This window comes from Kogia breviceps, chromosome 9 (assembly GCF_026419965.1).
Source record: "Kogia breviceps isolate mKogBre1 chromosome 9, mKogBre1 haplotype 1, whole genome shotgun sequence".
Lineage (NCBI taxonomy): Eukaryota > Metazoa > Chordata > Mammalia > Artiodactyla > Physeteridae > Kogia > Kogia breviceps.
Window position 1 is genome coordinate 18,193,236 of NC_081318.1, and position 24,467 is coordinate 18,217,702.

General features: G+C 40.6%; 1 protein-coding gene across 32 annotated transcripts in view; it reads right to left on the bottom strand.

Annotated features, from left to right (window-relative positions):
* Positions 1-24,467, bottom strand: part of CALD1 (caldesmon 1) — a 188,092-nt gene that overhangs the window by 68,435 nt on the left and 95,190 nt on the right. For 5 of the 32 annotated variants that reach the window (XM_067042125.1, XM_067042124.1, XM_067042110.1 and 2 more), the window contains exon 1: positions 3,527-3,743. The exons of the other annotated variants lie outside the window; for them this stretch is intronic. In XM_067042125.1, the coding sequence (XP_066898226.1) occupies positions 3,527-3,579 (53 nt within the window). In that variant the 5' untranslated portion in view covers positions 3,580-3,743. Of the gene's footprint in view, positions 1-3,526; positions 3,744-24,467 lie in introns of those variants that run through there. 32 annotated transcript variants of the gene reach the window in all.

The window sequence follows — 24,467 nt, forward strand, 5'->3', positions numbered from 1 at the left end:
GAGGACAGCACACAATAATTGGACGATTTCTGGATGAGAGTTGTATCCACTGAGATACCACTGTTTCACAGCATGATTTAAAAAACTATATTCATAGTGACAATTCTCAGCAATGGGGAAGTGTTTCAAATGTATTGTAACATCTATTTTAAAGAAGGGAAAGACATAGTTTTCATTACAATTTTTTTTTTAAATTTAGCATGCTGGAAAATTGTAATGCTACATTCCCCAATAAGATTGAATAAACCAGGTATTTATTCCTAACTTTTTACAAATCTGACCATTTTTACATGCACGTCTTCTGTATCTTATACAATTATGCCAATTATTGATTTCCCCGACATGTTTTTAACTTAGTTTCTTCAGAAAACAGTGGGATGAACTAAATAATTTCCTATGTTTCTTTGATTCCATGGTTTAAAAATTTATATACCCTTCCACATTTGTTACAAAATGTGACAAAAGCATGGCTGTTTATAAGAAACCCAAAATCTTGACTCAAGAAGACTTCACAGGGATGTGGGAAAATGAGAAAGAAAGTGGTGAAAATATTAGACTGCAAGTGACAGAATCTCTCAGTCATCTTACCAGGAACAAATTAAACAGCACCTTGAAATCTAAAGAACTGGACAGCCAATCACAATTGCCCCTGAAAATAACACGGCTCTAGATAGGTCTTGGCACTCAGGAATCTTAATGCACCTCATAAAAGAAACACTGCCAACCTCGATCTGTAGGTGATGAAACTGAGATAAATTATCTGATGCAAATGCAAAGGAATTTAGAGCTCATCCCGTTGGGCATCTGTTTTGGCATTTAACCTAAAGCTTCTTCCAAAGCAGAAGGCACAGAAGCTTTGTGTGTTCCAAAGACTCCAATGAAAAGTGTGAACTTAGATGAACTGAGTTTGATTTATCCAGTAATGGGAAAGCTAAAGAATATTTTTTTGAGCATTGGCACTGTGCTGGAAGCTGAAGGGTCAAAGTTTCAAAATAGTTCCTGCCCTCAAGTGGATTACCATATATTGCACTGGCATTCTACTAGCCACTTTTGCTCACTTTGGGGTTCAGAGATTGGCTTTAAATGATTGACTTTACTGGACCTCTTAACTGGTTAAGGGTGAAGTTACTACCTGCTGTTAATGGATAAAAAATAAGAAAGAAGGGAAGGGAGGGAAAGGAAGGGAAGGGAAGGGAAGGGAAGGGAAGGGGAGGGGAGGGGAGGGGAGGGGAAGGGAGGGGAGGGGAGGGGAGGGGAGGGGAGGGGAGGGGAGGGGAGGGAAGGGAAGGAACAGGCATGCTCACCACTAACTTTAGTTCAAGGTAAATAATAGAAGGGTGGACAAAGGATATGGAGAGAAAAGAAGAGCTGAGGAAGCCTTGTGGAGGAAGGTAGTATTTGATTTGCGCCTTGAGGGACAGGAAGGAAGTCAGAAACAAATGAGATAGAGCCCCTCATTCCTACTCTACTCCCCAATCACCTTCCACTGCTTACCACCCCCACTCCCCATCTCTTCCCTACCCCACCCCACCCTACCCACTCCACCAAAACTTCCTTGGAATTCTAGGTCTCCATGGAACACTTCAGAAACCCCCATCTTTTTTTAATGTCTCCACTTCAGAGGGGAAACTGAGGCACATAGAGTGTTCTCCACGTAGGAAATAGAGTGAGCCAAGGAGTGGGGATGGCTTGTACATGATGAGTTTGGGGGTCGGTGAGTGATCTGATTTGGCTGGAGCAGGGGGAGGTCAGAATGGGAAGGGATATTAAAGGCAGACAGTGGAGAACTTTGAGTGCCACGTTGAGGAGAGTGGGGTCTATCTTCAAAGGTGGGGGTGGGATGATGGGAGGGGACAGGATCAGAAAGGGGACCGAGACTGAAGCCAGGACCAGATAGGAGGCAACTGTAATTGTCCAGGTGGTGGGCGATAACTGCTGAAATTCAGGAAATGAGAGAGTGATTAGAGAAGAGTGAGAGAGACATGGAGAAAGTAAACTGATAGAACTCTGGGCATGATGGAGTGGGAAGAAACTCAGAACCAGGAATTCACACACACACACACACACACACACACACACACACACACACACACACACAGCAGACTGGGATCTTTGCCCTGCATTCCAGGCTCTGCTGTTGACCAGCCGTGAACATGGGCCAAGCCCCGTCACCCCATGTGCCTCAGTTTCCTCATCTGAAATGGTGGCATTAAATAAGATCGGGGTTTCTGAAGTTCCATGGAGACCTAGGATTCCAAGGAAGTTTTGGCAGAGTGGGTAGGGTGGGGTGTGGTAGAAAGATATGGGGAGTGGGGTGGGTGTGAGCAATGGGGGTGGGGGTGACTGGGGACTGCAGCAGAGATGAGAAGCTCTAGACCAAAACCACCGATTTAATCAGAACATCTCCTTTATGTAACAGGATTCCTTGTAAGAGTAAATTTGCTAAAAAAAAAAAAAAACAAAGCCCCCCAACCAGTCTGATAACCACAGGAACATACAGATAACCTCTAACACCCCTTTGTGTTCTCACACTTGAGTGATCACACTTAGAGAAACGGGTTATCCAAGAGATCTGCTAATATAGTGGATGTGGGTCTCATTTTTAGGACCCCATTGAGTTCCTGTTTATTTGATGAGCTGTTGCACAAATGCTGGAACAAATGAAACAACAACTGTCATGCTGAATCGATGCCAAAACTCTCAAAAATGGGACAGATTTACTGAAAGGCCATCTGGTGTTCTTACTCTTGTGCCTTACCTTCTCTCAAGATCCAGTGAGTTTTCCAAACCTCATAAACGCCAGCGTGAAAAGGGCCCTTGCCTGCAAGTACAAAGACACTGGCTTCCCTGCTACTGACAGTTGTCTGGCTTTGGGTTAAGTGGAGTTGCCCCTCTGGGTTCCGTTTCCCTGTCTATAGCAGAAGAGCATTGCAGCAAACAGCCCTAGGGGCCCCTCTAGCTTGAACATTCCAAGATTCCAGGATCCTAAACTTTGGAGCCTGTTATCTGAACAATTCTCTGATCAATAGCATGTGCTCTGGGTCTTGTTCTGTCACAGTCAGAGGGTCAGTGTATTGAGGGCTTTGGGCTGTTGACTCTAAGGATTGGGCAATGTGTGCTTTAGCCAAAGTCTCTGAGCCCTGCAGATGGATCACTCCGAGTAGAGGGCTCAGGTCTAAATTAACAGCAGATCTTTAGAAACACGATGCTTTGTGGATCGGTATGTGGAATAAGAAAACCCGTGCCTTTGGTATAAACACCCCCAAATGGTCTACGAACCACCAAAAAAAAAAAAAAAAAAGTAACAGAGGAAAACCAATCAGAACCACCACCAAGTTGAGACCAAAAAGTTTCACACAGGTCTGATATTTACACACTCACTGCCTTCCTTTGCCTCCTGATTTCTCCTCTCACCTCCCACTCCCACAGCTAAAAAAATTATTTTATTTTCTTTTACAACAATTCCTTTATGCGAAAGAAGAAGAAGAAGAAGAAAAAAAACTGAAGAGGTGAAGCGAGCACTCACTGGGAGAGCACGGCCAGGCTGCGTCTTCCTTGTGATCCGGATCCCCCGAGCATGTCTGCAGCTGGAAAAGGGCTGCGGGCGCAGAGGTGCTGAGACCCTCTGAGCGGTCAGGGCGTGGACCGGGCCCGCGGAGGTGCCATGTTATCTGTGGCTGAAATGCAGTGTGCAGGATGCTCCCGGGCTCTCCCTTTGTGTTAACACTTTGGTCTGTCCCTGTGACGAAAGTCTGGGCTCGTCCTTTGCCAAATTTACTCCTCCCCACCCTTTCCCTTCGCATAGGATCATCAGAGAGCTGATTGTTATTTTTTACTGTAATCTCTCTAATAGAAGCCCATCATGTTTGGATTTAGATTGTAAACGGCCCAGATTGCTTCGTGATTTCCAGAATGTTATTACTGGGCAGTAGGGGCCAGGATCCCCAGTAGCTTTCATGATGAAGACTTTATATGATCAATCACAAATAATTCTTCCAAGGCAGAGAACTAGTTAAAGGGAAAGACACTGATCCACGTGCTCAGACTTCTGGAAAAGAGTTGACCATGGTATCACGTGCACGCACAATCCACTTCTGAAGAGGTCAACGGAAATCAGCCCACCGAAAAGTTCATCCGGGTGCAGTTCTCAGGCCCTCGTTCTGAGCTCTGTTCTCAATTAGCATTGGTGTCAGTGGCGTCCAAAGCAAACAGTTCCCACTGAGAAATCAAATCCGGGAAACTCCTATTATCCCTCTTATTCAGGGGAAGATGCATGATATAAAAATGCACACACAAAGGCAAAGGGAAGAGAGCCAGAGGATCAGTGATATGCTGTGTTATACAGGCTGTTTGGTGAAAAGAGGGCAGCAGCTTGACAAAGGGACATGTTGCAACAGTGGGCCTGGTCTGCCCCCGTGGCACTCTGGTGTGGTGATCTCATCCCCCAGGCCAGGCAAGGGAGCCTGGTCAGCAACAGCTTGGAAAGCAACCAGATTCCAACCCCTGTGGAGGGGGAGGTGCTGATTCCGTCTGGAGATGACACTCTAAGCTTGAGTTATGAATATGCTTCTTCATGGCTAACAAGCAATGAACAGGTCGCTGCTGGGGCACCGATATACTTATGGGACTGGCTTTCTGTTAAATAAGTACAGCTACCCAGGTCTCCACAATGTAGGGTTAAGGTGATTCTTTTGGTAAATAGCAGGAGAAACAATCAACTTTACACATTGATTCACATCCTTCATACGATGAAAAACATCTTTGAGATCTATGGCTTCATATCACAGACATGGACACAGAGGCACAGAGCACTTCAAAAGTTCACCCAAAGGCAGGGAGAGGAACCAGTGCAAGTATTCCTGTGCTCAACTTAAAGAAGTTTAGTTTCGTTAGATTAAATCCTCTCTTCACTTTAGCTAACTAGAAAATTTTGGTTGTTTTATTGCTTAAGTACTATGCTGTCCTCAAAGTCACAATTTATAGAGTAATATAGTTTAATGAACTTCAAAATTAATTATCTCTATATATCATGATGAATATATATCTTTAAATATCCCTTTGATTATATATGTTATCACTCAACATATATTGACTATTTAAAGTGCATGAGACACTCATAGAGATCACACAAGAGGCTTTAATGCAATACTCACTGACTAGACTTGAGTTTATTGCTCCAAAACTGTGATGGATACATGTATTGAGGCATTTTGCTATTCCTCTTTCTACCACATTTTTCCCATTTAGTTTTTTTCCTTTTAAAATATTCAGTGATTTGCTGTGGCAAGCAGAATAATAGTCCTCCCAAAGACATCCATGTCCTAATGCCCAGAACTTGTGAATATGTTACTTTACATGGCAAAAGGGATTTTCCAGATGTGATTAAGTTAAAGGCACTGAGGTGGAGAGATTATCCTGGATTATCCAGATGTGCTCAATCTTAGTCACACAGGTGTTTAAAGTGAGATAAACCTCTCCCACTGAGGTCAGAGGGAGATATGGCTATAGGATAATGGCCAGAGAGATGACCTTGCTGGTGCTGAAGATAGAGGAATGGGGTCCAGGAATGTGGCAGCTTCTAGAAACTGGAAAGGCAAGGAAATAGATTCTCCCATAGAGCCTCCAGAAAGCAATGCAGCCCTGTCTATATCTTGATTTTAGCCTAGAGAGACCTGTGTTGGACTTTGAACCTCTAGAACAATAGATAGGTTTGTGCTGTTTTAAGCCACCAAGTTTGTGGTTATTCGTTACAGCAGTGATAGAAAACTAATACATTTGCTTATGGGACTCAGCTGACCTTGGGAATACGTTTCGCCTCCTGATTTCCCCCATTTCCCACCCCCACTCCAATTCTGAGGTGGCAAGTATAGTTTTGGCATATTTGGAATAAGTTCATAAAATGGAGTAGCCTGGAAAAACTTCAGTGGTTCTTCCAAGCCAGCCCAGACTCAGACTCTCTCTCTCTCTTTCTCAATACACACACACACACACACACACACACACACACACACACACACACACACACACACACAGGAGAGCAGGAATTTAGTAATCTTCCACTAATATGCTGACATTCATGCACTGAAAGTATGTGAATGGCCAGCTGTATAAAAGATATCCACCAAGTTATTTTCCTAGTTGTTCAGATAGAAAGAGGGAAATCATGCACACTTGTAGTTGGCCCCTTGTTATTAATGTAATGTGTTCGGGAAGTAGCTGTCTGTCTTCAGTTTGTAAAACTAATAGATGTCATAACTCCTGCTACCTAATAGGGTACTGACATGACAATAGTGAAGAGAGGAGTGAGTTCTGGGCCTGGGTCAGACACCAGCAGGGAACAGGGAGGGCACAAAGGACAATAAGAAGGAGATTGGATGCATTTGGAGATAAGTGAATCATGAGATGAGAGCAGGGCTGGAGTAGGCAAATGCTCCCAGGTAGCCTTCTGCGGTCCAGCTTCCTGCAGCTGGAGAGGCAAGGTGAGAGGAATTAGGAAGAACATACTAGAAGGTAATTTGTGAACAGTGTCTGTTTCTGCAGAGACCAGCAGGCACATGTGCTTTCACTGTGTAGCACAGACAGGGGTACTCAGAGTCCAGCTTCCAGAACCAGTGTCTCTGGGAACTGAAGTAATGATCATTCATTGGCACCATGAACAACAGGGCCAGCAAGATAGTAGGTGTCGTACATATGACGTTTCCAGCCTCTTTGACTAGGGGAAACGGAAGTCTGGGCCACTCTCCAATGACTGATAGCACCCTTCATTTCTAGATACTTTGCTTAATTTTTCATCAAAGAGATTCTGAGCTGGGAAGGTTTGAAGGAGGTCAGTGCTATAGAATGAAATAGCTCACACCACAGGGTGGTCTTTTATTAATAAAATATGATTTAAAAAATAACTTTACTTCATGGAGGTAGGATCTCCATGATCTCTTCCAGACTTTATGGTCTGCAATGGTTGTTTAAGAATAGTTTTTACCTTGGAGCAATTCCCTAGGGAAGAGAGAGGTATGTGGGAAGTGCCCCTTGTACTTGCCTTAATGCACTTAAGACACACACACACAGCCACTCACCTCCTACAGAAACACAACTTAAAGTCAAAGGAAATCTATTCACATGAGAGGCAACCGTTCAAGTAATTTAAAGGGGATGTTTAAAACATCTTGAGGAAATTTTTTTTATAAAGAAATTCATAGACTCTACACATTTAGAATGAAGCAAGAGATCTTGCCTAGACAACGGCTCACCAAGGGGTGTACAGGAACGGAAATGAAGGGGTTAACTACATATTTGTAGGCTGAACCTCTTTCCTCCTTTCCCTTGGTGACTTAGAGTCTTTCCTCCGCACCTGAGGGCATCACCCTCCTCCTCACTCCCCACCCCCAAAAGCACTGAACATGTTCACTTAAACTATATTGCTTTGTATTTTCCTGTGATACTGCTTTTTAGCGGATCGTCCTAAGAAATCTTCTCATGAAATACTTCTCCCCTTTTCCATCTCCTTTTGCAGAAATTACAGACTCCTCTTCTTTCTTTCCTCTGTTTTCTACCATCCAATAAGGTCTTTTCCTCACCTCTCCTTCCCTATCGTGTCTTTGATAAAGTCTACCTAGTTCCCACTGTGGAAGGTGTGATGGGCTGGGTGGAGGAGGGGGTGGAGAGATGTATGTACTGTCACAGAAAGTCATCGTGTGCCCCTCCTCCTCGTCTTCCGTCACGAGAATCTTTATGGCCTCTGCTGACACAATTCTCTGAACTATTCTCTGGTCTGACTCCAGGCCTGTCACACATCTTGAGTTGCTATACTCTCTTGTCTGCCTTATAATGTTGGCCATATAGTTTCTGTCCCAGCATCTTCCCCCTACTTAACACTATTTGAATATTTCCTACAAGCAAGTCATGGAGTTAAGTGCTGTGGAGGGCTCCAAAGATAAGAAGGGCAGTCCCAAAGGGAGATAAGATATGCATACAAAAATATTAATGCAAGATGGAGAGTGAAGAGTATTCTGAAAGCAGCAGAGCTGAAGCACTACACTTCTAAGGTGACATCCTACGATCACGGTCTCAGTGTTTAATCACTCTTATGCTCAATTTATTCTGTGATTGAACTAGGCTTCCTGTGGATGAAATAGAAACCCACTTATCTCTGTTAGGGCCACAGGTATTAAGTCATCCTTCAGTCTCGTCTTTTCTAGGCTAAATGCCAATGCCTATTTTCCATCCTTTTAATATCAGCTTGAAATATAACAACTCTTCAAACGGGAAACCAAAATTGGACATAATAAAGGCTTGACCAAGGCTGAATGTGGCTGGCTGAAGTCCCAGTGCTGCCTGCCACGTTCCTGTTAACACATCCTAACATTGATTTCACGTTGATAATAGCATCTCTTATAGAGTTCATTCATTAATTTTTGTGCGAAATCCAGGGTGGTTTTTTTTTCTTCTCCAGATTGGTTGCTTAGTCAGTCTATCTCCAACATTTATCTGTTAAGTTATTTTTGTTGTTATTAATTACCCTTAATGTAAAGAACTTCATACTCTTTCCAGAGGCTCATTTTTCAACTCTTTCAGGTTACTCTCTATAGTATTTTTCTTGCCCTCCTGCTTAAAACACAAAGTCTGATTTCATGAAAGGAGAAAAAGATCTTTCAGAAAGCATATACCTGCATTTCAATACCTGGGAATTCTAATGATCTATTTGAGGCAACATAGAGTTCAAGGTCCTAGACTGCACTCAGAGTGTACTTATATATTTCTATCTCCCATTACTAGGCTGTGAGCTCCTTGAGGAGGGGGACTATGTCTTACCCATTTTTGTGCTCCTCCCCTCACCCCAGTTAGCACAATGTCTGGCAGAGATCAGCCCTTCCGTAATACGTGCTTCATAAGTGAATTAGGGCACCTGGCTTCATCAGGAGCAAATGATGGCCTTGACCAAGTTAATTTGTTTTTTCTGTCGTTGAGTTGAAAAGGATAATTGACTGGTGGCCCGGCCTCAAGTTCAGTTGTGCCTACCACTGGAATTGAGATGCATCTGGGCATGTGTGACGGTGTGCTGAGGGAGGCCTAGGGAGCCGATTTGCATGGGGGTTTGGAGAGTCGTCTGCTATTCCATGCCTTGGAGCTGGTCCCTGAGCCGAGACCCATTGCCATATGTCTGTGCCCTGAGGACAGGGGTGGGCTGCAGAGAAGCGGAAGCTGCTTCCACAAGGTGTTTGCTGAGTCTGGGCCAAGCTTTGGTGGCCAGGTGACAAAGAGGAGCAGAGGGAAGTGTCCCCCTTACTACCTCTATATGAGCACAGCATGGTTTTCGAGTTCCGGAAGAGTGAAGCGAACGCAGGGCCACTTTGGAACCTTGAAAGATTGTATCAAGGGCACGAGACAGCATCTTTGACATGGAAGCCCAGGGTCTCAGGTGAACCCCAGTGGGAGAGAGGGGCAAGGGCCTCACGGGGGCAGGGGGACAGCAGCAAGGAGCCATGGGAGGTTGCACATGGTGGGTGAATGTACCATTCATGAGGTTTTATAAGACAGACTTCCAGAAACAGAAGGACTTTTTTAAAAAAATTGATGGTAGGGTGGCAGTCCTGCATCAGCAGAGATCATTAAGAATTTTATTACTAGTAAAGTGATTCTGTTGACATCCACAGGCAGATTCTGATTGAGGATATATGGGTGACAGTTATAAGGTTTCTGTACATTTTTAAAACTACATCTTATTCTAAAATCTTTTAGACAGACTAAAAGGAATAAGAAACTATAATGAAGATCTGTGTGCTCACCATTCAGCTTAAGAAAGAAAACTTGCAAAGTAACTTTGCGCCCCATGCGCTCTCCTAGGATGGCCTTCTCTCCCTCTCCACCTGGAGGTAGCTATTCTTCCCCTCCCCTCCTCTCCTTCCTCCACAGCTGGCCCCACCCCAGAGGGCTCACCAGCAATGCCACCCTAGTATGTATTTGGTTCTAGAATGAAACGGGATGGGTGCGTGGGAGTGAGACATCATTTCACTCTGTCTTGATGCTTCTGTATTTTCATGGTGAAATGCAGGTCCTCTGGTCATGATACCACCGTTCAGTTAAAAAGAGGGCATTCTTTCCTTCCCAAGGCCAAACCTCGAGCCCCAGCATTACGTTGTTAATTCTTCCCCTTAAGAAATCCTGACCCCCCATTGTACCCCCCTGGCAATCTAACACATGTCTTCAGTGCAATGCACCCTAACATTGATCATAAAGGGGACTTTTGTTCAGTAAAAAGATAATTGGCATTTGCCACCATTTTCCTGATAATCTCCTGAAGCATTCTGCCTTTACCCAACAAAGCTATTCTTTCTCCTTTTCCCTAGAATGGCTTTTTAAACTCCCTTTGCTTCTGTGAATTCTAGTGGTTCTTTAAGAACCAGTGTCTGGCTCCACCTCTATAAAGTCTTCCTCGTTTTGACTTTATTTCTTTGTAATTTATCATCTTAGGAGGAGAGATGAGAAAGTTTGAACCCACTCTTGTTTGCATGCATTTGAGAAATAGTTATGTTGTCACGTGTGACTCAGCCCTTCCAGCTAACTTGCTGTGAGGCTCCATTTGTGTTTAAACTCTTTTGCAACAATTATTTAGTTCTAGTCTCTAAGTTTTTTTTTTAAATCTGGGGGTTTTAGCCAGCTGGACTATTTTCTTTTCCTGGAAAGAAAAGTTTCTATCTTAAAAAGATTGTGCTTCTAACTCCCCTCTGCCCTCCACCTTGAAACACGTCTTAAAAACAATAAGACAGTGCTTGGAAATAGTAGGGTTCTATCAGCAGTTTCTTGAATGAATGATTGCTGGTGCACATCTATAAACCCCTGGTTCTGGTCTCAGAAAATAATAGTATATACCTTATATAATTCTAAGAAAGAAGTGTGTACACGAAAGATATGATTTCTGCCTATAGGAAAATGAATTTAGCCCTTGGTGATAATTTTAGAATATAGATTTCTTGTACATAGATACAATTAAACTGTAAAGGAAATTAAGAAACTATCATGGAGACTCTGAGGATGTAATTCTGGTGCAGGGAAAATGTCACATCTTCAAAGGAAGCACGTTAGTTCATAAGCCACAGAATTCTCAGTGTGTATCACTCTTGTTCAAAGTATCTAAATATTTCTACACCATAAATTTATTTTCTGGTGTCCACTTTATGCATCTGGATATTAAATTTACACATGGTTTTTATAGCTGGAATCAAATCCAGATTTTTTTCCAGTGATACCATATAAGGTCTAAAAAAGTATTGATTTCTTCTTTAGGAGGTCAGACCTGGATTATATCTGTTCCTATTGCTAGAGAAATAGTCCAGTGTGTGTTTTGGATATTTTGGATGTAGTGTTTATTATTGATATTACATAAATGACACCTTTTAAGGTACTGTCCTATTTTATTTATTTATTTATTTATTTTGCAGTATGCGGGCCTGTCACTGCTGTGGCCTCTCCCGTTGCGGAGCACAGGCTCCGGACGCGCAGGCTCAGAGGCCATGGCTCACGGGCCCAGCCGCTCCGCGGCATGTGGGATCCTCCCGGACCGGGGCACGAACCCGTGTCCCCTGCATCGGCAGGCGGACTCTCAACCACTGCGCCACCAGGGAAGCCCGGTACTGTCCTATTTTGTGATTAACAGATCACATGAATTAGTACATGATTATGATATCTATCTATAGATAGAAATAGATGGATGGATACACAGAGTCTTATTTATTCATTTGTTCATGTGTGTATACCTTTTCTCACCTGTTTCCTGGCAGGGATGATTCCTAATACCTCTTTTGCATCTGATACAGCTTAAAATAGTGCTCGATGTATGGCAGGTGCTCAATACATACTCATCATTTGCTCTCTGGGTTAAAGGGGGGACAGCAATAGAGTAGAGATGCTGCATCAAGAAGGCCAGTTGGCTGGTCCTCCCAGACTCCCACGGAGTGGCCTTTTTGGGAGTATTTCTCATGGTAAAAGCTCTAGAAGCTCTGCTGCCCCAGCCACTGCATCTTGGGAGTTCTCAGAATGGACAGGTCTCAGAGAGACTGATTGGCTCACGGACTCACAAGAAACTGATGTATACATCAGAATGCCAATTAATGCCAATTAATTAAGATAGAATGGATGACCTCCCTCTTCAGTGCCTGGGGAGCTCTCACCTCCCAACCAGGTTACCCCCCTTCCCCAAACCAGAATGTCGGGAAGCCTCAGTCACCAGAGACTGCTTCATGATGTGGAGCCAGAGCAAAGGGAGGGAACATCATCATGGGGAAGATTTCACCCAAGCCAAGAGGAGATGTGTGGAAACACCTACCGCGGTGGAGAGAATACTTATCATGTCACAGGACTGTCTGTTTTATCTGGATATTCCTAGATGACCGGTGCCAACCCTGGAACTGGCATCCGTGCAGACCTCTTCTACTGGCCCATTCTTTTTTCAGACTTACTAAGGCCATCGATGACGTGGACTCGATGTTTGTATCCCCCCAAATTCATACATTGAAATCCTAACCCTGGATGTGATGGTCTTAGGAGGTAGGGCCTTTGGGAGGTAATTAGGTCATGAGGGTGGAGCCCTCATGGGTGGGATTAGTGTTCTTATTAGAGTAGACATGAGAGAGCTTGCTTTTTCTCTCTCTCCATTGTGTGAGGATACAACAAGAAGACAACCAACTGCAAACCAGGAAGGGGGCCCTCATCAGACACCGGATCTGCCGGCACCTTGATCTTAGACTCCCCAGCCTCCAGAGCTGTAAGAAATAAATGTTTGCCTTTTAAGCCACCCAGTCTATGGTATTCTGTTATAGTAGCCCAAACTGACTAAGACAATAGATTACAGTTAGACTCCACTTGCTTATATCTGAGAGACCTAATGTAATTTGACACGTGTTGAATTTATTAGAAATGCTTTTTTGTACACTTTTTGGGCGCCTTTATGGTGGCAGCTTGAGACAAGAGGTTAGAAATAGACTAGGAGAAAGCTCTTCAGCTTTAAGACATTATTTTACTTTGAAGTTATTGAGCAATGAAATCAAGCTATTATTAAGACTAAGGCAGGAAAAACCAATAGAGATCCTTTTTGCTCATTAGTTCATAGAGTAGAATAGAACAGGGAAGGGGTTTTAGTGAAAACATTTAATTAAAAATATCATACTCGTTTTTCTTATTTAAAAGCCAAAAGCCATCTGGAAAGCTTTTTAATTTTAAGACCTCATGAAGACAACAAAGAAAATAAAATGGATGATACTTACATAAAAAGTAGCAAAGAGTACACTTCAAATCTGAAAGCCAGTGACCTTAAATATGCATTCAGTTTTCTAAAATATGCTGCAAAGTAGAGAGAGCTGGGGTAATCTGAGATTCCCCTAGGTAGTTTAGAACTCAGTGTCTTTCTAGGATAACTTCAAATTATCTTTCCTTTTGACTCTTTATCAGTGGATCTAAGAATTAAAAATTAAATTAAAAGATACAATTTTGAGACTATTCTATAGTGCTTCCAAGCCTATGTGTTCTGGGTGTTCCAGCTCATTAACTTCATTTTAATTACAAATTTTTGATAATGAATTAACCAAAGGATATACCTTTGTAATTAAGAAACTCAATGCCTACTGCAGAATATGTTGTATCATAGTCAATGTTTACTAAATTAATCTGAATCTTAGAGTTTTGACTAATAGCTATTTATAAATGCTTCTCCTCTTTCTTCCAAACAGTACTTTTTGAGGTGTATGAACTATTAATAAAAACAAAAAATTCTCCACTTCACCGAAAATAAAGTTAACCCTCCATAAATTGGTGTAAAGGTCTTGGGTTTTCTAAAATCTTTCTTTATTCTTTTTTTTCTTTTTTTCTTGGTTCATCCCAATACTAGAAAACAATGCACTGTTTAGAGTTTAAACTTTAGACCTAACTTGTGTGTTAAACACTCTCTATTTCAGAAAGAGTGTTGGTAAATACTAGTCTGAGGTTGGCCCTACCCCTAATCTACTTCTGCCCATCCTCCTGGGATTAACTGAGGTTGTTTACGCCTGCAGACCACAAACTTCGCCTTTCATTAGAGAATTTTTTGATTATATAGTTTGTTCACTGTTGGACTCGTTGGGGCTTGGTATGAACCCTGTAATTCAATGATTATCTGGTCTTATAATGCAAATGTTAATAGCAAATAACACTAAGAGCTTGAGTACTAGAGTAAATAGGCCAACTGAAGGGAATCTACTCTTACCATATGAATATCACTTGCCTCCATGATGTGACTAAATAAGCATAATGGTCAAAATTACATGGGGTAGAAGTTCACTATCCTTAATAATCAGAGAAATACAGGAGGTGAGTTTCTTCATATCTCTAGAGACAAAGATAGGAAGTCAAAATTCCAGTGGCTCATCAGGAGAGTGATGGAACCCGAGGTATGGTATGGATGGTGTCAGTACTCGGAGAATACCACAAAGGTCACCAGTGTTTCTGCCTCCCCTAAATAGCTTATCGAAGTGAGCAAAGTTCTGCCTTGGTACACAGACATGATCTGAAGTATCTGTTTGCTCATTCATTTATTCAGCATTGAGTATAGGCCTTTGGGGAAATAAAAGTGAATAAGATGTAGTTTTGGATTTAGAGTTGCTTTCAATTTGGTGGGGAAAAGAGACATATAAACAAACAAACAAAATGGGTGACGATAATTAACATACAAACAAATGCTATGGGAAACCCAAGGTGGGAAATCAGTCACTTGATTGGGGACCTCTGGGAAGGTGTTTTCCAAAGGATGACTGTTGAGAGAGGCCTTCAAGGTAAGAGTATACCACTTACAAGAGCTTCAGGAGGTAAGGACAGTTGTGTGGAACAGCATAGAATCCCTATAAGCCTGAGGACTTTTGTTCACTTAGATGCAAAACCAGACAAGTAAGTGACCAACAGCAGGGTTTAATTCTGATTGGGATAAAGCCATCATTTTAAAGTCTTTTGAATTTTCTCTTCAGTTCACAACTAGGGGGAAAGGGAAGACAGAAAGGCTGCTTCTAATCTGCATTTGAGGTCCTAAGCCCTCTCCAGGGGTGATAGGCTCTGGGGAGAGTGAGAGGTAATATTTTATAGCATTTTCTCTGAGTCAGATTTTTGAAAGCCTAGAATGCCTGAGGGCCAATTAGATAGCATAAGAGTAGCAGAGAGAGAAGTGTGAACTGTCTTTTGAAACACAGTATGTGACCAGAATGAAACTTGCCACTACACACAGAGTTAAATAGAAGTGAATCCGATCTAAATGAATCATACAGGTACCCCCTACCTGATAAGCATCTGTCATGCGCAGCTCCCTTACACTTTTGATGACATTTGTCCATATTTCATTTAATTTGCTCAGCCACCCTGAAAAGTGTTAGTTCTATTTTACTAATGAGGAAGCCCAGATCTTCTAAACTTTCATCCAGTATCCTCTTTCTTTTATCCTTGATCTAAAAGGTACTTTCTTTCATGGAGTTAGAGGCAGTTGTAGGGGTTAGCCACAGTGTAATGCAGAGGGAAAAGCACCACAACTGGAGTAAATGACAAAGTTTCCAGATTTAATGCTGCCACTGACTATGTGCTCTTGGACATGTAACTCTGCAAGCTGGGTCCAATGATTTGGACTTCCAAACTCTTTTCTGAGAATGCATGGAAGAGAGTCTTAATTTCTGACCATATAACCCAATAGGATACCAGGATATGTTTCCTAGCAGTAATTCCGCATTTCAATCAGAGTTCTTGTGGAAGACTAACGCCTTTCTGAAGGGCATGCGTCCCTGGTTCACTCTACCGTTGCTCTGACAAATGTTCCAATGAGATAGAACTTATATTCATGTGCCTCTGAAGTGAGGCACTTAGAAATGAAAGGATTAGGAATTTCCATCCTGCCTCAGCCTTGAGTTTTATAAAAGTTTCAGTCTGTTCAGTTCATAAGCCACGGAGCTTCCATAGCAATGATACTCCCTGGGTAGCCAGGATATATATACTCAGAGGGTGCTGGCTCAGGAAACATACATATATTTGGAATGTTTTGCTTTCACGATTAGTTAGGTGGGAAGTGTTAAAGGCTCTTAAAAGGGGAGTATCAGGAAGGAAGGACATCAGATATCAACTCTTTCTATATCACAATTTTTGTCCAAGTCCCCTTAACAGTAATTTCTTATCCTCTTCATCAAGGAAGGAGAAATGGTGAGGAAATGTTAGATCTCCAAAACGGGCCCCCACAAAAAAAAAAAAAAAAAATCAAGATATACCAACAATTTTGATTAGAGAAACAGAAGGACTCTTCAAGGAAAGAGTGGGCAGAGGTATACATCTACTGCAGTTGCCAATAGTGCCTTGGGAAAGATGGAGTGTAATTATACCTGCTGAGGCTTCTGGTCTTGGAACCAGCATGATAACCCATCATCTCATCATGCTTGTCTGTTTCTTCACTTCCTGCTCAGTAATTTTCCATATTAGTCTCTTGATTTCCCCAGAAAGACCTGCCAACAGTGCAAGGTTTTCTGTGGGAATCAAAAATGGTTTGACTCTGTTATGCTAAACAGGCACAGTAGAGCTACTAGCTCCCGAAATAAAGGACTGTTTCATTACCTAGTTGCTGGGGCCAGCTCTGGAAGTTATCTAGTTTTCATTTGGAGAGCCCCTAATTATGCAAAATTCCCGCTGGACAATAAGACCCAGGTTATTTAAGGAAATAAGAAGCACACATTGAGCAATCTTCTGGAATCTAACAGTTGGATCCCTAACTGGTACAGGAAGATGGAAGCCAGTGAAGATGTGACACGGGGTAGACCATTTCACCCACAATGGAAAATATGAACATCAGAAGAATTTCCTATTCTAAACAATATGCAATTTAAAGTACACTCTCTGGAGACTCTCCTGAATGTACAGGCTTATGGCTGCTATTTATAGTGGATGATGTGTACTTTACCAAGATTTTTATTCCACCAAAGGAACTGTATGTGATGTAGGGGTTCATTAAAATGGAAAATAAACCCTCACATTTTAACTTAGTTAATTGCTACTAATCTCAAATGTAATGTCAAATCTCATTAATCTAAACTAACTGAAAGGAAGTTCTTTACAAATTATGCAATATTTTTAAAGAAATTCAGTTTTGAAAATATGTTCAAGTATATCTGGTGACTTCAATCAAACTAAAAAAAATTAGAAACTTGATTAAAAATTGCATGAATAAAAATGATTTACAATTAGCAAGTTAAGCTTTTAAATGCAGGTGAATGTTTCCGGTTTTTTAAAAAGTTTTAAAAAGTTGTGCTCTCAACTGTTTAATAACTAAGCCATGGAATGTAGCTTGCATATTTAATGTATTAATCAAATCCTTTACTTATAAAGAGTTCAAATTTATACTCTTCTATAGTTTCATAAAGATTTAAAAATGGAAGAATCTGAATTAATGAAGATTTATGATAGACTAAAAACTGATTTTCCAGCTCCTGATGAACATTACTTATTATGTGGCAAAACAGTGAAAAGAACTGATTTTATTCACAAGGTATGCACATTATTCCTCTTTAACCTCATTCACGGATGAAAGAGAATCCATTCATACAGCCACTGTATTGTTCCAACATGCTCATGTTTCATGTCCAGTGGTACTTTCTCATAACAATGTTAAGAACCTTTGGGATAATAAAGTTTAACTATTTCCCTAGAAGACTTCAAAGCAATTGAGATAGATTTCCCTTGAATAAGAATTTGGAATAGTCTGTAATCAATCCTGTCTGCATTCCCACCTGGCCAAATAATAGCTACAAATGCAGATCTCTTATACTTGGCTGGTCACTGAGAAAACCAACGGGCAGAACAGATATACTCAACATACATATTTGATAGCCTTCATTACACTTTATTTGATTTTGATGAGCATTCTTTGCTTGTAGAGAATTCTTTGATTGTAATACTTCTCCAGGGTTCCCAGCTGTGGACATAGGACTCCTTTGGTCCCGTATGTTTAGAAAGGCAAATTTGTTGCCCTCTCAGAGAACAGTGGGCTCTCATTAACACTTTCACCTGAGTCTGGAGAGAATCTTTGGAAAGCTTTGGATCCCAGGATCCTGGAGAAACTCTCACCTAAACTCATATTATCTTATTTAGAATTTTTTTAAAAAATAAATGATTTTTTCAGGGCTCTGGTTACCTCTGAGGATGGGGAGGTAAGGGGGTGGGATAGGAGAGGGGTCTGCCGGGAGTTTCAGTGACATTGGAAATGTCCTAGGTCTTAAGATGAGTGATAAGTTTATAGTGTAGGCATTACAATGATTTATAACCTCTATATACATTACATAATATTATTTTGTGTGTATTGACTTTTTCATAATTAAAATGAATAAAATCACTAATTTAGAATAAAATGATTAGAAGTTATTCTGTAAAATGTAGGCACATAACTTTCTTTATATTATTAGTACAGTCTTTATGTATGCTGTTGAGAGGCTTTAGGTTACTTCTTTATTTGTGTTGAAACCATAATTATGTAATATGAAAAAACCCTGTAATTCCACAAGGCAAAAAAAAACTATTTAGAATATATGATTAATTGACTATTAGGTACATAAATTATTGAGATCAAAACCTTGATATGTTAGATACTAGACTACCCTATATCTTTATTTCAAACCAGTATGGAAGATTTAAAAAAAGACTCTAAAATAAGGAATTAGATTTTCTTTTCAGCATGGAGACTCCATATCCATAATTCTCACATCACTTTCAAGGTGATGGCTAAAACAGATTTGAAACAGAGTGGAGACTGAACACCAAACTGTCTGAAGATGTGGGGACTGTGCACATGCTCAGTGATTCAGAAACCCCAGAAGGCAGCTGGAGAGGTGCCGAGTTTCTTGGGAGATGACTCTGGAGAGGGCTTTCCTGACAGCTCCTTCCTTACCATGTCCTCCAGCCAGCCGAAAAGTAGCAATGACAGTGAACATTCATCATGCACTAATCATATGTACATACCATATATATCATATATATATTCTATCTGTCATCTATCTATCTGTCTATCTATCTATCCATCTATCTGTCATCAGTCATCTATCTACCTAGTGCTTTGTAATCTATATGAACCTTATGAGGAAGAACTGTTATGAGGCCATTTCCTGATGAGGAAATGGGCTCAGTGAGGCTAAGTAGAGTTATCCTTGCTAACCCAGCCAGGAATCACACCCCAGTCTGCGTGATTCTGCTTTCTGGGAGATATCATCATGTCTGTGTCCCACTCCAATCTTCCCCATTCTCCCAAAAGATAGTAGTTATAAAGGTGAAACATGACACCCTCTTTAAGGAATCGTATCAGTTCCTATCTCTCTCATATTTAGAGAAGAAATTCCTTTGATGAGTCTGAATTGCTAAAATGAAACTGGTAAGGATGGAGAAATCCTACATTAGTAACTTAGTATCATAATTAAGGTTGGTGTAAAGAAATCTTACCTAGACAACATATGCCAAATAAAAGACTTCCAAAATTGATGGTAAATGGGGTTCTCTTTGGAAAATCACCACAGTTTTCTTTTCCTTCTTGACTAAGATGGCAAAGTTCGATCCCTAGTTCCTAACAATTAACGGTTTTCATTCTGTATATCTACTTATCTTTCTTTGCTTTTCATCTTACTCACCATGAAGTAATCTAAGTCTCCTTTTATTTTGTAATAGTATCCATAAAATGTTTTTTAAATAAAAAACACCCTGCATGCAATACAGTGCAGTATACACTATTTTCCCCAAAACATGCTCTACTTTCCTAATCAATAGCCATGGCATTTTCTACAGACAACTCCATTTATTCAGGGGTCTACACTGTGCCAGCAGGCTCTGCCTCAGTTTAGCAGGATGATCTTGAGGAGGTCGGCATCCCTAGACTTAAGTCTCTTCATATGTAAAATGAACTTTTAAAATTCAGTAGATCAGGGATTCTTGGCCCAGTGTTCATCGGCCCCATGGAGGTCTGTGGATGGAGGTCCATGACGCCACTGAAAGGTAGTGCCAAGTTTTGTGGGTGCATAGGTACATTTTTCTTGGAGGAGCATCTATAGCTTTCATCAGAGGCTCAAAGTAGTGTGTGGTCCAAAAATGGAAAAGTAACGTTCCACTACAGCAGAGTATCTATAAGGTTAGTGACAGCCTTAAGATTTCATGAGTGATGATGTGACTAAGTCCCTTTTCTAATGGTGAATACAATCTTATTGAAAAAAATCCAGAGAAAAGTCAAGAAGAGTTATGCCAACAGCCTCCTTTGGCTTGAGGGAGAAAACTTGATCTTCTCTGTTTCTATTCTCCTGTGAAATGGGAATAACACGGGAGATTTTTTGAGGGCAAACAAAACAATGACTTTGTCTACACATGTAAGCAATTTACCTGAATAAGCATAAAGAACAGTTCAATGAAGCCCAATAGCCTCATTTTGTCTGTTGCCACATAACTGCTTTGAATGGTTTCTCCCCATCTTAAGGAGTTATTTTGGCATTGTAGAGACAATGGACCTTCAGCCAAGACAACCAGTTGAAACATGAAAAATTCTATTGATCAATTTGTTACAGTGAAAAGGTTTTGAGATTTGGGGCAGGTAGAACCAGACTGTACTCCACAGCTGTACGAAGTTGGATATGTAACTTAACCTTTCAGACCTACAGTTTCCTCAACTACAAAATAGGGATAATAATATCCAGGTCTGCTATAAACTGAATGGGTCCCCCCCCCCACAACTAAATTCCTATGTTGAAACCTAATCCCCAATGTGATGGTATTTAGAGTTGAGGATACTGGGAGGTAATTAGGTCATGAAGGTGGAACCCTCATGAATGAGATAAGTGCCCTTTTAAAAACAGACCCAGAGAGTTCCCTCACTGTTTCTGCCATGTGAGGACACTGCAAGAAGACAGCTGTCTATGAACCAGGAAGTGGACCCTCACCAGATAGTGAATCTGCTGGTGCCTTGATCTTGGACTTTTCAGTCTCCAGAACTGTGAGAAATAAACTTCTATTGTTTATAAGCCACCCAATCTATGGTATTCTGTTATAACAGCATGAACAGACTAAGATAAGGTCATAGGGTTGTTCTGATAATTAAATGACATAAGGTATATAAAGTGCATCACCTAGCCTGGCACTTGGCTGATGCTAAACAAATGATAGTTCTCTTTCCTTTCTAACACTGGATGAAAAATTTGGCTGAAAGTTTTTTCTACTTGAGAACTATTTTTGCTGAATTGAACTTTTCAGGTAAAATTCTAAGCTATGTTTTATATGCTATATTGAAAATAAAGACATATAATTAATGAATTAGAAAATTAACTTCATAGCTACAATATGTGATTTTAAAATCCTCATATAGCAATTATATTTGTGTGGTAGACTTATTTGTGACTACAAGCTTTATTTCTTTCTCAACTTTAATAGAAACATCTTAGCAAATATTCAGATCAGTATAGGAAAGAAGCTTTGCAGAAAGGATGCAACAAATCGTTAATGACTGAGCTGACAGATGAATGAAAATTCAAATTCAGTAAAATATTATTTTGTACCAAAGGCCTGCCAAAACATTAATATGATTTTAATAATAACATCTAACATTTATTGAGTATATACTGTGTGCCTATAGTTGTGTTAATTTCCCTACATCAGTTAGTTAGCTTAGTTTTTACAATGATTCTGTGAGGTAGAATAATTATCCCCATTTTTATACATAAAGAAATTGAAGCACAAGATGTTTAAGTAATTTGTAATGAGGTTACCCAACTGGTAGTTGTCAAAGTCAGGATTCGAACTCAGGTCTGTCACACTTCATCACCCACATACTTAACTACAACATTGTCCTGCCTCCCCCCAGGTGAGCGAAGACTGGTAAATTATGAGTCACATATACAGACTGTAAAAAAATTTCAGCACTATTTTAAAGTGTATTGACTCATATATATGCCACATTTTTTCCAGCTAAGAATGAAGTTATGGGTCAGCATGTGAGGTCCTTATGAATCTAGATTTTAAATTTTTATTGAACAAGTGTCACATTGGGTAGATCCTGGACTCTTGATGTTCTACTGATCATCATAAAGTGGGATACTTTTAGGACCAGAGGAATTGTTAGGTAAGTGGAAATTGGTCCAAATATGCCATTTTCACTGTTTATAATTTGACCGTTTATAAATTGACAGAGGTAATAAATAATGTCTATTTAGAGTGAGGGAGGGAGAGAACAAGAGAGGGAGCATATGAATATGTATATATATATATTGATTCTTCATGTGGCTGGACACAAATAAATAATTAAAAATCCCTTAGGTGAAAATTATCTACCTCATTTTCTCAGTGCCCCTCTGTTCAAGTTAGGCTGACCCTAAACAATATCAAATAAACACAAAAACCTTACAGCAATATTTTTAAGTCTCTTTCAAATGAATTACTTGAAAAAAATCTTTTAAAAGTAGAAATGTAGATACAAATCCTAACATTTTTTTTTTTTGCCCCCTGGAGTGATGAATTTTCTGAGAGACCTAAAGGGAAGTTTTGAGCAAATTTAGCTCCTCTAATAATTTAGACTGTTTCCAAGGAATATTTTATTTAACTTCCAAATGGAAAATAATTTTCTGATTACAGAGTAACAAAAAACTGCATTTGAAAAGATTTTGATTTGAAATTTCAAGGTCACAATGCTAAGCATTTTAAACAAGAGTGTTTTTGTGTAATTGTTGATTGGCCATGCTGTTAAATCATGTAAAAAGTTGCAGTGATAGACTCCTGGGAGGCAACTACTTAGACTCAGAGGACTTTAAAAAATTGTTTGCTTTTTTAGTGAAGTAAAAATATTTACTTTCAAATGTCTAATCATCAGTATATTTCAGAGGCCCCTAAAAATGTATGAACGATGACAACAGCAAGAGTGCTTTCATTCCCTTTATTTATGTCTATGAGCCTCTGAATCTGATAACAACTGTACAATAGGGTCCTTTCTTCTGATCAGAAAGAGGAACTTACATTTGGGCGTGGAAAGCAGGAGCTGGGAATGCAATGAGTTCACATCTTGAAAAGTGAGAGAGCTGCTCGTGAAAACAAGCTCAACGTGGGGAAAAGTACGTCTCACTGAAGATCTCTTCATGGATAAACCATCACTGCAGGTTTCTCAGCAGATACACCAAAGCTCAAAATCCTTTGGGCCAAATATAATAGAAGAGCTCAATTTGAATTGGTGTGAATTTCTCTTGCTGAGACAGTGTGATCCCTCCCTCAGACCTTGTTACCAATCACATCCTCAAAACTCTTCACTCAACAGCAAATTCCTGCTTCTCTCCTTCCTAAGGTCACCTTCCTAAGGTTCCTGTATCCTCTGAGAAGTGTAGAAAGAAAGCATTTTGGGGGTACTTGTTGAAAAGGAAGAGAGCTGAATTTGACCTCTTCGAAAATGCATCCCTTTCCACTATATTTTCCCCTTTGAAAATGTTGTATTCCCCGATGATATAAAAGGACATACATGCATAATCCAGGGTAGATGATTAGGAGGAGATTGGAATGGAAACAAGTGGATCAAGTGTTGCTGAAGATGCACATGGACCGGGGAAAACACGTTAAGATGCACTAAGAAATACGGAGACAAAGGTAGAAAGGGACTGAAATGAAAGAAACAGAAAGGGAAGCTGAACATACCCATTCATTTTGTATCCCCATGAGATACGTGAAGAATAATAGACAGCAAAACAAATTATTTGTTTGTTCAAATAAGTAATTGATTCAGAAATACAGTTTAATTTGAGATGTGTACAAATAGTATATTTTGCCTAGAAACAAAGCATTTAGGATTTTCACTGATTACCTGCTCCACCCATTCTGCCTGCTGAAATTTTTTTCTTCCCCTTTTTGTCAAGTTGGCTCTAAAGTTACTAATTCATCTATGATATAAGCTTTGTGACTATCGGGACACTGCCTGGACTGGTGAGAACTCATCCCTCTGGTTCAGTTTACTATACTGTACCTATTCAATACATTTTTTGGATGACCGAATAAAGGATGCAAAGGATAAGGAGCAGGACAAGGAAGGGAAGTATATATATATATTTTTTTTTGCGGTATGCGGGCCTCTCACTGTTGTGGCCTCTCCCATCGCGGAGCACAGGCTCCGGATGCGCAGGCTCAGTGGCCATGGCTCACGGGCTTAGTTGCTCCGCGGCATGTGGGATCTTCCCGGACCAGGGCACGAACCCGTGTCTCCTGCATCGGCAGGCGGACTCTCAACCGCTGCGCCACCAGGGAAGCCCGGAAGTATATTTTTGATTTAACTAGGTTCCCAGTCTAGGTTACGGCAGGCTAGATGATTTGAAATGGACTGGACTGCAAACCCTTAGAATGAGGTGTGTGCACAAGAGTCTCAAGGCAGCTGTGATGCAGTGAATGACGGTTAGTCCCAAACCCAGGAAAGCCAGAATGGCCCAAAATGTACAGTT